This window comes from Camelus ferus, chromosome 13 (genome assembly GCF_009834535.1).
Source record: "Camelus ferus isolate YT-003-E chromosome 13, BCGSAC_Cfer_1.0, whole genome shotgun sequence".
In the NCBI taxonomy this organism is placed as follows: domain Eukaryota; kingdom Metazoa; phylum Chordata; class Mammalia; order Artiodactyla; family Camelidae; genus Camelus; species Camelus ferus.
This window is the reverse complement of record NC_045708.1, coordinates 55,749,126-55,763,687: the sequence shown is the minus strand read 5'-3', so window position 1 is coordinate 55,763,687 and position 14,562 is coordinate 55,749,126. Positions and strand designations below refer to the sequence as shown.

At 40.3% G+C, this 14,562-nt stretch overlaps 1 protein-coding gene across 1 annotated transcript in view; it reads right to left on the bottom strand.

The window, feature by feature from the left end:
- Positions 1–2,317: 2,317 nt before the first annotated feature.
- TYW3 (tRNA-yW synthesizing protein 3 homolog) overlaps positions 2,318–14,562 on the bottom strand; it is a 14,270-nt gene continuing 2,025 nt past the window's right edge. The window contains exons 2-6 of the mRNA XM_006178310.2: positions 13,810–13,890; positions 12,356–12,454; positions 12,067–12,138; positions 9,642–9,775; positions 2,318–2,889 (exon numbers count right to left, since the gene is read on the bottom strand). Of these exons, the coding sequence (XP_006178372.2) occupies positions 2,661–2,889; positions 9,642–9,775; positions 12,067–12,138; positions 12,356–12,454; positions 13,810–13,890 (615 nt within the window). The 3' untranslated portion in view covers positions 2,318–2,660. The remainder of the gene's footprint in view (positions 2,890–9,641; positions 9,776–12,066; positions 12,139–12,355; positions 12,455–13,809; positions 13,891–14,562) is intronic.

Genomic DNA, 14,562 nt, shown 5'->3' with positions numbered 1-14,562 from the left:
ACGGGTAAGGGAGTGGGAAAAACATGATAGGATTCAGGCGAAGTCCAAGCCTCAAGCCTGATGCTGCTGGGAGCTTAAATGACAATTGCACATCTGAGTTTATCCCATTTCTGGGCAGCAGAATTGTCTTTTGAAGCTCTGTGCTTGTCATTATTGGCTGTGGGACAGTGAGGGTGCGTGTAGTGAGGGTGGGGGGTAGAGGACCGGAAACAGGCTTCCAGGCTGCGTCTTCTCCATCTTACAACGAAGGGGCTCCAGCAGCCCAGGCAAGAACGGCAAAGCACCTAAACGGGGAGACAGGGTTCCGCGCGGGGTGGAGGGGGCGGTGGCCATCGGGACGGCCCAAAGGCGTCTTCGACGGTTCCCCGATGTCCTGATGTCACCAACAATTTAAAAAAAATACTAGACTTCTGATTCTGGAAGATGGAGTAGATACACTTTCTATTCCTTCCACTTAAGTGCAGTTAGAAACTCTGGACGCTGCATATGACTCTGAGAGGTGACAAGGGGAAGGCCGACCAGCTAGGGATCTTGGGACCTAAAGAACAACACAGTCCTGAGTTCCCTGCATTTTCTTTTTACCTCACAGTTCCCAGACGGGGCACTGGAAAAGCCAGTAACCCAGAAATGCCAATAGGCTTAGATGGGGGAGGAAAAAAAAAAAAAAAAAAAAAAAAAAGCCCCAACAAAACCAACAAAAGCCTGCTCTCTCTAGCCAAAGAAGCATGAAACAATCAAACAAGAGAAAACTTTTGGAAAGTAACAGCCCTGCTGGAGAGGCCCAGCGGTTAGCCGGAGCGTGGGAGGCAGGTCAGGACAGGAGGGGTGGTAGTCAGTGTCTCAGGGGTTTAAGGCTACTGGACTGGATGAAGTTAGCTGGGGTGAAGACAGCAATGCAAGATGAAGGCCAAAGACAGAAACTTGGGAATGCCTACAGCGTTATTACCCTCTGGTTTCCAACTAGAGAACAACTTGGGAGGTTTTAAAAAAAAAAATACACATGCTTACTGTCCCTCCCTGGAGATTCTTGAGTCTTTTCTGTACTTTTTTCAAGGTTCTAAAGACGATGCTAAGGTGCAGTAAACACTGAAAACTGTTAGAGGGTTGGAGAAAAAACAGAACTGAGAAGGCTTTGCTATAAACAGGGAAATTACTGAGAAGCAAGCATTCAGCACACGGATGGAAGGGCAGATTCCCGGGTGTGAGAGTGTTAGCAGAGCCAAGCGCTGCAGGACGGCAAAGAGATGGAGAACTCAAAAGAGATTCCTTCTGAACAGTGAGACGGAAGACTGAAGATTTCCTAAATGTGGGAATATTAAAAGAAATTAGGAAAGTAAATATTAGTATCTCACTTCAAAGGCCAAGAGGAGTTCAGAGCTATGATAGAAAAAAAGGAGTAATCTCACAGCAATTTTGGAACTTCCTGGACACCATCCCTGATGAACGTGAGGACCACAGATACCTATGAAGTCGATCTACTTTAAAAGCGAGAGTACAAAATGCTATTTGTCAAAAGGCAACCATCTGGGATGCAAATCGCAATTTCTATAAAGACTTAGACAAATTATAAAAATATTAGGAAATGTCAAAAAATCACAACTCAGTGTTTATTACCTCCTATAATTTTTCTTACTTGATGTCCTGGTGTTTTTGTCTTACAGTTTGTTGGTTCTTTGACTGTCTAGTAATTTCTCTTTAAATGTGTACTTTTTAATGACTTGATACTCTGAAAATACATTGTGAAACATCTTCAATTTATAATGAATATAAATAATAAAGTAAATAGTAACATATGCAAAATGGTCTATTAAGTACTTTCACATTTTTATTTAACTTGATCCTGTCAACACTCCTGTGGCATAAATATGGGAGGGATTAGAATTACTATTCGGCAGAAGAGGAAATGGAAGCATTCCAAGTAAATGTAATTTACTTGGAAATTACATGACGTGCTTAAAGACCTCCAGCTCCTGTGCAGCAGTCAGAACTCACACCCAAGGCTTCTGATTCCTTGCAATTTGTCACAGCACGTTTGTTCTAATGAGATTCCTGTGTCTTAAGTTATCATTTCTGACCAGGCTTAGTGGAAAAAAGACACCCACCTGTTTCACGGAGACTGTGCCAGTGACAGGCTCTGGGTTATGAGAAATAACAGGGAAAGGGAGGTTCAGGGGTTTTGTCCTGAACAAAAAGGGGGTCAGTTGTTTTATCCACAAGGTCAGAAGAGAGGAAAAAACTTGCCCTTGGACTCCATGGCAGCAAGAAACACACTGACTCCCTCAAAGGCTGAAGATTTCAAAGTTAAAAATAAGTAGAATGTTGTCATAATTTTTACTCAGATATTCCTAATGTTAAGTTTCTCTTGAAAGGGCATTAGCGTTCTCCTGTTTTGTAGAAGTGGAAGCTGAAGCTTACAGAGAAAGGCATTGAAAATCATAATTTTATTTTTGCAATAATTGTGTGACTAAAAAAGATGGTATTTAAGAGGGAAAATTATACACAGCTATTTAACAAAGGTAAAGGTTTCTCTAAAATATAAAGAAAACTTAAATCTTGCGTCTCTGAAAGGCTGATACACTCAACAAACTAAAATACTCTTATAAAGAGCAGCTTTATAATATCTACTAGAAACGTTATTCCAGACACTTGAGAGCCAAATCTCAGTAATCTTCAGGGAAGATGGTAGCACCGATTCCTGGATCATCATTATCATCATTTTCAAGTCCTTTATCATTTTCTTCAGTAATGTATTTGCCACGTGCTTTTTCTGGGTTTCTTTTCTTCTTATGAGTATGTGGTGAGTTATTTTTCGCTCTGAATTTCTCTTTGGGCTGTGAGTCAGTTGTAACACTTTCTTTTTCCAAAGCATGTTGTAGGCAGTTGTAAAACCTGTAAAGAAATAAAGTACTGCTGTTATGTCTGTGCATTCTGAACTGAAACAAAATGACTGAAGTACACCCAGAACTTAAGCATTACGTCAATCTGATGTCTCATATTAACCTTAAAATATAAGTCACAGAAATAATATGCTTTTTGCTTTTATGATTGTTTAATTAGGACAAGAAATGTGTTTTTAGTTCTTTAAGAACAGCCCTGAAAACTGGGTTGGAATCACCTCTGGACAACCCCTATCCTACCTTAATTTCTATTCCAGATGTAGGAGTCAAACAAAGAAGGTTAAAAAAAAAGAACAGAAATATTTTTCTTAAAAAAAAAAATCATAAATGTAATAGAGGTTCACTTTAGAGAATTTGGGAAGATATATAAAGTTACAAATACAGATCCCCTCTGTATAACTACCTAGAAATAACTACTCTGGACATTTGGATTCTTTCCTGCTTATTACTATATTCTGAATTAATACATTTGTACACATATACATACACCTACTGTCTTTTATACAATCATGATATTACAGATAAAGTTTTACATTGTTTTTCCGAATTTAATATTTAATATTGAAAACATTTTCCATATCACCAAATGAACTATAAAATAATACTTTTTAATGGTGCATAACATCATGCCATGTGGTTTCAGTGTTCATTTTCAGCGTATGTTGGAAGGCCGCACCGGGGCTCGGGGGAGCCCCACGTGCTCCACACCAGCCTTCCCCTGGGAGAGCTGGGGCCGGCGAGTCCCAGCCTCACTGCATCTCAGTCTCCTCACTTACAAAACTGGTTACTATCTTGCACCTTGCAGGGAGATAGATGTAAGTACCCCGCACAGTGCCTGCCACCACGTAAGTTCTCAATAATGACAATGTTTTGCAGAACATAGACTCCATGAGACCATCTTGATTTCTGTTATATTCTTAGGATGGCATAGGGTGCTGCCACACTTGGTAAAAATATGGCAAATAAGTGAATAAATAACTACCGAAAAAAAAAGTGAATATGGATGTATTAGCCCAGGTTCCAGATTAGAATGACCTAAAAGTTGAGAACTCCTTTGCCACTGTAGAGATCTCATTGCGGTTTTACATCCCTTTATAATGGGAGACTATGACAGGAAATTTCTGACAGCTACAGAACAGATTGCTATTTGGACCAATTTTCTTCTTGAGTTAATCTGATGAACAGGCTAAGTTCTACACAAAAGTTCTAAAACTGACCTAAAAAACCCCAAGATATTCACCTATTCCCAAATACCCCATTTCGTGGTAACAGCCTTTTCTTTTAATGCATCCTTTATATCCTTACTTAACTGAAACCTGGCTCCCCTGCAGACACCACTGCCCTGCCTTCCTCTCAAGTGGAGACTGCTTCTTCACTCCTGCCTCCCACAGAGTTGACATAAGGTCAGAGTTCACCTGCCTCACCGACACTTCACCAGCTAGACTCCTTCATCCACCCCGCAGGTCATCTACCGATATTCTGTTGTCTTTTACATTCATGAAAACTTCTACGCTTGGCTGGCCCTTTAGTCTCCAGGTCTTGCCATCACCCTAGATGACTTCAGTGACTGGCTTTCTTCCCACCTTCCACATTGCCTATTTAGAATGGCTTAATAACACAGCCCAGGAGGATGACTCATTTTATCTAAAACATAAATCCAAGTACCCCACAAAGGGTGTGACTCATGAGAGGCTATTCATTCATGAGAGGCAACTTCATCTTCTATCTTCCTCTACCCAATGCTGCTCTTTAAACTTAGCTAACCAAGGCTTTTCTCTGGTTTCTACTCGATTCCTAGAAAATTAAAGGTAAGATTAAACTCCCCTTTTATGACCACAGAGAATTAACAGCTTGTGTAAAATACCTTCTCAATCACATAAAAAAGGTAATTAAAGAGGAACAGGGGCCTTACTTCAATCGTCCATGAAACAACCTAAGCTACCTCCTTGGGGTACTGAAAAACAACTGGTAAAATGGAACAAAGACCTTTCTGTGCTGAAAGCCAAGAATAAAACTCCGACGACTTTCTTCTTTTCCTTTGTTAAGGGAACTTTTAAGATGCCCTTTGGTAAACTAACTTACTCAGTAAGTCAGAAATTTGTTTTCCAATTACACGTTCCCGTCTCATGCTATGACCCTCTAAACAGCGTTCTAAAGCCCAATTCTCAAAGTGTAATTTTCTCAGCTCTCACGGGCAACAAAAAGAGCTCAGAGTGTAAAAAGAAATGTATTGCTCAGGCAACTGATTTTCTCCCCCTCAGAAGAAAATCAAGTTGTCTTCAGTTTTTCTACCTCTGTAGTCAAGATTATCATGACATAGGGCAACCTGTATAGAGCTCTCTTCATGAGAGAACTTTTCAGACCAGCCCTGGGAAAATGGATTCTTGTTTTTCAGGTCAGTTAGAGGACCATGTGCAATAAAAAGCTGATATTTCTTGACTTCTGAAATAGGAACATAAAGTTAATGAAATCTAGGCACAACTTCATACCCTTTCAGGCTTCCATTATTCACAAATAAAAGAAGGCTGTTTTCATACATTATGTATTTGGATTTTGACTGATTTTAAGCTCAAGAGCATTTTTACTAAAAAATATGTATATGACACCTGCTAGAAACAGGTAAGAGATGAGGTCTGTGCCGGCAGCGAGCTCAGGGCTTAATGGGAGCGGCAGAGCTGTGGATACGTTCAATGTGCCATGAAAAAGCTGAGATAAAGTAGGAGCGTGCTGAGGGCACAGTGCTCCAAGCGAGATCGTCAACAACTCCTTGGGAAAAAACTCCAACACTGGGCTGAACGGCAAGGGCGAATGGAAGCTGGCTGGGTGAAGGTAGAAGAATTATGAGAGGAAAATTGAGAGGACACTCACGGAGGAATTCTCAAAAAATGTATTTTCACTATATATTATTTACTTCTTTGATTGTAAGTACATAAGGAAATGTGTGAGTTATTTATTTGCCAGCTTCAGTTCTATTTTTAAATGTTAAGACTCGACTCCTCCTCTCCTCCCCATCTCTCTCTGCTGCCACATCGGGTTATGTTCTGCAGGGTCACCCCCATTCATCTTGTTACTCGGATCCTGTTACTTCCTGCCTGGACTGTGCAGCCAGAGCCTCCTCCTGCTCACCCCATCAATAAGCCATCTTACACGTCCTCCAGAATAACCACCCTAAGGCTTTGACACCATCAAATTAGCACTATTGATAGGAAGCGTCTATTAACTAAATTCAGCAAACATTTCAAACATTAGTCACTGTTCTCCTGTCAGACACTCAGAAAATAATGATAAGAAGCTGTGTTTGCCTTTGGGGAACTAAATATGATGTGTTAACTTTTAGTTCCTTTATTGTTTATGATTAATTCGATAAACATTTACTGGGTTTCGACTGTGAGGCAGACACTCTGTAAGGTTTAGGGTAAAAGATACTTAGAGTATGTGTGTGTGTTTGGTTGGTGGGGGGAAAGTCAGTCCTGTTTTCAACGTGACCATGTTGTAGTGGGGGAAAAAAGACATACATGCAATTAAATAATTGTAATTCAGCATGGTTCACACTTCTGTTTTGCACTGAGGGGTAAATTGTAATAATACTGGTAAGTGATAACAAGAATCTGAACCAAGGAAATGGCTAAACGAGGTTGAGACAAAGACAAAAAGATACTAAGGAAAGGCTTTTCAGTTGGATGTGTTCAATAGGCCATTGGATAGATGGGCCCAGGACTCAGGAGAGATCTGGAAAGTCTGCCAGTATCTAGGGAATTTGCTGAAGCAGTGAGCCAGGGAGGGAATCCTGGAGAAAAATAATATTTAACCAACAGGTAGAATAATAAGAGAAATCCAGAGGAAGCTAAGAAGCACCACAAACAGGAAGGAGAGCAGCAAAGTGAGGGAACAGAAATTCTTACCAACAGGTTTATGAAAAAATGCTCAGTGTCACTAATCATCAGGGAAATGCAAATCAATTATCGTTTAATTAGCATCGAGTTTCAGCTGGGAATAATGAAAAGTTTCTGGAGATGAACAACCGTGATAGTGGTGGCTGCATAGCAATGTGAATGCACCTAATGCCAATGAACTGTACGATGGATAGAATTATACATTTTATGTTATATGTATTATACCACAATAAAGAAAAGTGAAAAAGGGAAAAACCAACCATCAGAAATAGATCCATTTACTTTTTCACTCCGATTTGCCTTATTTTTATCAATACTTCACACCATACATTTGGCCCTTTTATTTTACATTTTATTTAACATTTATTTTCTTAGTACACAGTTGGTGAGAAGAACATAGCTAATTTCATCCAACCCAAGTCAGATCTCTTACTAATAGCTGCAAAGATGGCCTTCCTCTTATAATTGGTAAACAGACTTCCAAACTTCGTATTTTTCACCTGGAAATCATTACATATGAAATCATCTGACTTTTCTAAGTAGGCTTGGGAATTGTCTTTTACGAAAGAGACCTTTCTTCTATTAAAATCATTTTACCTTTTGATTTTCACATTTCAAGAATATTTCTTGATGCTGGAATGTTACTCATTAGGATTTTAACTTTTAAAACTTCTCTTATTTTAGCTATGTGAATTGCGAAACTTTAGTCCTATGACAAACCAACTTTAGTACTCAGTGTCTGATTGCAGAACTCATCACCTCCAGTGTTTATTATTTTTTCTCTTTTCAACATCAGAAGAGTAACTCTTTCTCTGCATTTGGTTGAATGTACAGCTGTTTCCAAAGGAGCGCCCTAATTGGCTCACCCTTTCTGAATTCACATGTAATCTTCTAATCAGTATCTTAAGACACTTTTTATCCTTCTTTAATTTTTCACTGATTTTATATGATGAGCATGACTCTCTTGATAGCAGCATGCACACTATAATCTCAGAACATATTTTTCAGTCAAAAGATTTAAAGCATAATTTGATTTTATAGTTGGTGAACGTGGTTCAATTAACTTCACCAGGTGTATAGTTAGTTGATCTTGGGCTATATTTATAATCTTGTTGAAATTCAAGTAAGGAAACAGAGAAACCCATTTGCTACCTCCTACATTTCAGCCAACAGTCTCACTAGAGCACTGTGTAACACTGTGTAAATGTAGTCAGCTTTTAGAATGGTACCAGTAAGTACCTACAACAGTGCGAACTCTGTAGTCGGGTGGAGTGGCTCTTCAGCTGTTTACCTGAAATCATCACTCTTTTAGAATGTTTGCTCAAAGCACCTTGTGGCCAGGTAAACTCTCGGCTTTTTCCAGCCAGGGTTCTGCTGGAAGAGAAGCCCTGCTGCCCTCAGTCATCCACTGTACGTCATGAATGAACTTCTCGCCAATGTATCTAGATTGTACAGGTTCTAAGCACAGTTGGGAGAACTCAGAAGTAGTCACTTGAATAATTTTGTTAATTCTGTGGTTCAAATGAAGAGGAGCCCTGGTTGAGAAAGCCTGGATGGTGGTACTGATGTGATAACAGGTTTATCCTCCGTGTGAGCCAGTGAAGAAGGAGAAAGGCTATCCCGTCCTAAGAATCCATGACTGGCACTACACGTATGCTGCCTCACGTATACTGAAATTGTTCTCTGAGATAGGGATTTCCCCCACATTAGATATAAGACAAAAAAGCCAAGAGAGTTGAGTAAGCTGTGGGGGAAGCTGGATTTGAACCCAGTTCTGTCTCTGGAGTCCAGTTCTGCCTCTTTCCAGGAAGCCACACTGCTGCCATTGGCACTTCTGGACTTAGCTGCTTCATAAACAATTCTTGATATTACAGAATTTTAAGCAGGCAAGTTAAGCAATAGGATTCCTTTACACTTTACAGACAGGAGGCTGGAGATACGGAGAATGGCCTAGCAGAGAGACGCACCGGAAGGGCTCTACTATGAGAGCAGCTGACAAGGCTCTGCAGTGGTCCGGGGGGAGGGCGTGGCAGTGAGAGGGGGAGAAAAGCAGGGCTCAGGAGCTATTCAGGCAGTGACTGACGGGCTGTGGGGTGACCGGGGGTGGGGAGAAGGCAAAAAGGAAATTACAAACGACAACAAGCTGACCATCACTCCTTAAATAACTCAGAAATATGCATCTTACTGATGACAGATCAGCAGCGTTATCTCTTATACGAAGGCAGTATAACAGTCACTTCTTTGAATCAAAAACCCTATTCTTAGGAAAAAGTTGAAAAAGAAAGTAATGTAAAATTAATCTATAGGGAGGTGAAGTTTAAGAACAAGGGAAATGCAAAGATGTGAACTGACAGCCCTAATCCTTCCACCTGGGACAGTTACACCAGTTCAAATCTAATCCATGCTGGGAGCTGGGTTTTGAACTACCAGAGGTATAAAATATTTATCAGACTAAAATTAACCAGGCTGTTCTCCTCAAAAGGAGAGTCTTGGTAATCTCAGCAGATCCCGTTCAGAGGGCAGGGTGCGCCTCTTCCCTGACCGCCTTCAGCCTCACCAGCTGTGGTCCCTGTGGTTGTTGGGCTCTTACCGGAGTGACCATCCTCTCCCTAATGCAGCTGCTGGCAGTCACGTGTCCCACCGTCCTCCCTGGAGCCTCCTCGCTCAGCTCTGTGTGACACCCATTACAGTCTGGCTTACTCCCATCCACTACTCTCATCATTTTAATTATTCACGATAAGGCTACAAATAGAAAAGCATTTGGGAGTATAAACTGAAGACGGTGTGTGTGAATGTTTTCAGAAATGACCTAGGCATGTAAGAATAACATGACAAAGTCTAATTCATATACCTTTCAATTCTCTTCTTGTTTTCCTCCATTTTTTGATTTGCTATCTTTAATAGGAAGTCGATATACTCTTCTGTCACCATCAGTTTTCCTTTCTGGCTTAATGGAACTTCTAAGCCATGTGTGCTCCGGACAGCCTGCAGGGAACAATTTAGATGTGATGACTTATGTGCTAGAGACATAGAAGGTAACTAAAGAAAAGTCGCAGGCGGCGCTGTGTTTAAATATAGATTAGCTCCATTACAGCATTTAAGTTCATGCTTTGATATAATTTAGTTAAATAGAGTTGAATCAAAGGAGATTAAACAGATTTTCTCATCATATAAAGTCATTTGTAAAGAAAGGCATTTTATACATTGTCTTACAGAGAAGCAGGTATTATCAAAGAATCCAATAAACTTAACAGTATCAATCTCACTAAAGCTAAGAAAGCTCTAATACACTATCTAAGGAAAAGAAATCAATGAAACCTCAACAGAAGTTTCAAGGGAAAATCAAAACGGACTGGACGCTAAAGAGCCTCTTGGCGCTGCTTGAGCGACGGGGTTCCGGGAATAAACCGCTTCTGCTCTACCTCCCACAGTGGTGGCTTTCTCGATGCTTTAGGGTTGCCAATTGTAGTAGCCCTGTTGAGGAAACAGTCAACGTGTTCCAAACAAATTCTAACACTGGCCACAGGTTAAGAACACAATAAAAACTATTATAAAGGCTAAAAATTCACTCAGCGAAACCTTACTGAGCATCTGTCATTTCTGGGCCCCACATAAGGTGTGAAGATACAGGATGAGCATAACACGGCCCCCGCCTTTTCGTGCTCACATTTCAGAACAGGAAATAAACAAAAAAAATCACATTAGCACAACATAGGTGCCAGGACAAGAGAAACACACACGTGTACATGTGCATGAGTTCATGTGCACGTGCGTGCGCGCTGCACACACACACACCCACATAAAAACACACTGCTAAGGAAATACAGAGAAGGAGAAACTAACTGAGACTGAGGTCTCAGCTTTATGGGAAAGGTGGCATTTGAGTTGGGATTTTAAAGTAAAATGTCACCAGATGTAAACAGGGGGGCTGGGGAGCATTCCAGCCAGAGGAACAACTTTTCTATAGTCCTGGGGACAGGAAAAGCATGACACATTCGGAAGACAACCAACAGCTTTCTATCTGGCTGGAGGGGAGAGCGCTAGCGGAAGGCGAGCATAAGTAAGGTAGATGCAAAATAGTTTATATGAGGCCCCAAAAATCAGAGAAAACCCCTGGACACCTGACTTCTTTAAAAGGGGAATTCGGACAGTACTGGCTGGAAGGACTGAAGGAGAAGACAAGCAGCAGGAAGACAAGTCAGGAGACCACTGTACAGACGAGGGTGAGAGACAATGAGGGACCGTGTAAGGGCGGCGGCACAGGGCGTGAAGAGGCGGAGCCGGCGTGAGAAATCGGAGGGAGATGTGCAGGGACTTGTAACTAACGGAACACGGAGGACAAAGGAAAGGATGGTGAGGGAGTGGCTCTGTCCTTGCTCTCGGGCCACAGACGTAGTGAGGAGTGAGATGGGGACACAAATCAGTACCATGAGTTTTGATTTTCTGTTTAGTTCTATTCTATTTAGCTTTACAGGTGTCTTCTTTTGTAAAACGTCACCTCTTTGGGGGAAATAGGGTGTTTGTTAAAAAGAGATAGAAAATAGGAAAAGTCTAGGGAGCTAGAGTAGGGGACAACCTGAAATAGTTCAAAGGCAAACAACATACACCAGGTCAAACAGTAAATACAAACAGTAACTGCCACAGGAGATCAGGGCCAAGTCGCCATGGGTTGGCTTGGCCAGGAAAGGACTCAGAGAGGCTGTGGGACTCAGAAGGAGCCTTAAAGATCACCTAGTCCGGGATCAGCAAACTTTTTCTGTAAAAGGATAGACAGTAAGTATTTTCACCTTTGTGGGCCATCTAATACCTGTCACAACTACTCAGTTTTGCCGCTGCAGCACATACGCAACCTTAGACAGTAATTCATCAAATGGATTTACTGGAACGGGCCCCGCTGTGGGCTGAATTTGGTGCTACGGCAGAAGTTCACTAGAGCCCTGATGTGGCCGAGAAAATTCAGCCCCTGCTGGATCCGCATAGAGGACTTCAGACCCTCTGTCTGTGCATCTCTCCACGACATCATGGAACTGATTAAATTGGGCCTCAACTATTGAGGATGAGGATAGAGAGAATTAGGTTAAAAATAAGTGGAGGGGAATGCTATAAAATAAGATCACAAATGTAAATCTAACCAGTCTGGACTTTGCCCTATAGGAAAAAGTAAGCCACTGCAAGTTTCTGAGCAGGGAATGGCAAGAAGATTTGAGTAGAAGGTTATTTAATCATGTGGATAAGTGCATGCTCAAAGCATTGCTTTTTGCCCAAAAGTATCTTACCAACATAGTCTTTCCTCTCTTTCCCACTGTTATGCCAGAGTTCCTGAAACCAGAATCCATTGCCACTGAATGCTGGAAGAAAATAAATTTGTTAAATTCTGAGAATCTGGCTAGTCAGATAAACACTTTAGCTCTACAAACTGCAGAAACATATATAACTCTAAACTTACAATTAAATAAAAAACTAGTTGATTAAACTAACATTGCTATAATTTTGATAGAAGATGTAAAGTTTAAAGTTAAACCTACTCACATACCTATACATTCAAGTATAATCACAAAATTTTACCAGCAGCTGTGCGTCCTGCAACTGTCGACATTGCACATGGAGAACAAGTGGTTCAAATTTCAAAATGGCATCACCGTCTGCTTTCTTCAGAGCTACCATCTAAATGAATGAAAAAAGTTAGGATCAGATACCAATATATGATCCTGTTCTCTGCTGACCCTTTATCCTATGTAACTTCAGTTTTTCAGAGGAACTTGCAGACTCACTCTGCATCCTCCTTCCACAGTAACTTTTCACTCTGCTCTCTTGGCCCTCTTTCTCCAAAAACTTACTAATCTGCTTATTCTTTTCACAGACCTGATTGCTAATTCTCCCATAAACCCTCTGTGTCATTCTTTCCAACCCTACCTTAACAAAGTAAATTACTACTCTATCTAATTCAATAACAGATGTTTCATTAAGGAATACGGTATATAAAGACTGCACTAGGTCTGTTTAAACGCTTTGTTGTTAGACTGAGGTTTGAGACACGTACTATCATGTCTGAGCTAGAATCTATTGTTACTGCTGTCTGCCTAGGGTCCCTGCACCAACCTCCCTCCTTTACATCCTTTGATTCTGGTGGGACTGTCAATTGTGACCCTGTCACTCATAACTCCCATCATCATAATATCAGAGATGCCAAGTGCCAAGGTCTGATCAAGGACAGCACTTCATTCTACTGGCAAAAAAGAACTGATCTCAGGGGGAGAACACCTAACCACGCAGGGGGACTGAGGTTCCTTCTTTGAAAATGATACATGGATCTTAAAAAGAAGTCTTATTCTGCTGGTGTTGCTGGCAACTATCTTTCCTGCCACGAAGATTATCTGAAGCAGAAGAGAAGTAGGGCAAACATACAAAGAGAACCAGTACCCAAGGAAGGAGACAGCGACTGAGTACTTTGAAGACAGCTTTAAGCACCTGAGCCAGTAATGTCAAATGCCTGACTAATACAAACTTATATGAACTTATTTAAACATTTTAATTTAGGAAACTAAATAACCCAGCACAGACAGGAAGATTTTTAAAGAAGCAATCCAGGTAAGTAATGTGTAATCTATTTCTATTTCTATCAGTGTGCTGGTTACACGCAGGTAGTGCCAATTCCTTTCTCCTAGCTGCCTTCTCCTATAATTTGTTCCAGGTTACAAAGCTACCAAATGACAGGATTGAAATTCAGAATTTGGATCCAATATGTGTCCAATGTCCATGAACTCTCTGCTGTGTCCAAGAGGATGTGTTCTGTTGAGCAGCCGTAAGTAATGCCTGCACACAAAATTTTATCTCCCACAACTAAAAAAAGCCATTGTTATGAACTCTCTTTAGGCATTAAAATTTTCAGTCATTGTAATTATGTTATTTATGTTATTATAATTATTATACAAATCATCTTGAATTTTCTATTCTTTTCAGATGTATTTAAAGTGACTGGGAATTAAAGTTTATTTCTAAATTTATATATAAAAACTTACCACATCGTCTTTCACACAAGGTTTGTGTGTAACCAGTAGCCAGCAACAGTTTTGTTTCTGAACCTCAAAACCATTTATACCCTAAAATTTAAAAATAACATAATTTAATCATAAAATACAAAATAATAAGTACAATGTATAGCACATTTTAGGCTTTCTTAAATTAATAATCCCAGGTGGTGATTTTAAGTATTATGGAGAATAATTCAATACTGTTTTGGGTAAAGTTAATGTAAAACAAAATGAAACCAAATTACCTGAGAGAGAAAGACAATAACTTGTGTATTAAGGTAAAAGAACATAATAAATATTTTCTGAAATACAGTCATGATTTTGTCAGAAGAAAAGGCATTATTACAGGGGGTTGTACACTAGTAGCCCCTAAGTTGTATTCCAGCTGTTTTCTATGATTAGCATGATATTTTTAAAAAAATTTGAAAGCACTCTCCCAATTCCACAAAGGGCCTACCACTTTTTACTGACACTTGATCTGTTCATACCTGTTATAATATGTCCCTAGACGCTACAGGCATAAGTTTGTGACCTCTGGCTTAGACTTTATATGTAGTCCCAAAAGGCAGAGCTAGGATTAAAAGGTCAAAATTTCAAGAAGGCAAATATATTAAATGCATTTTTTGCCTATTAACTGGAAAAATGTTTATTTGCAAAGTTCTATTAGGTACTCTGGATATAAACAGATCCTACCCTCAAGGACACTGGAAAGAGGATGCAGGAAACCACATGCACTTTTAA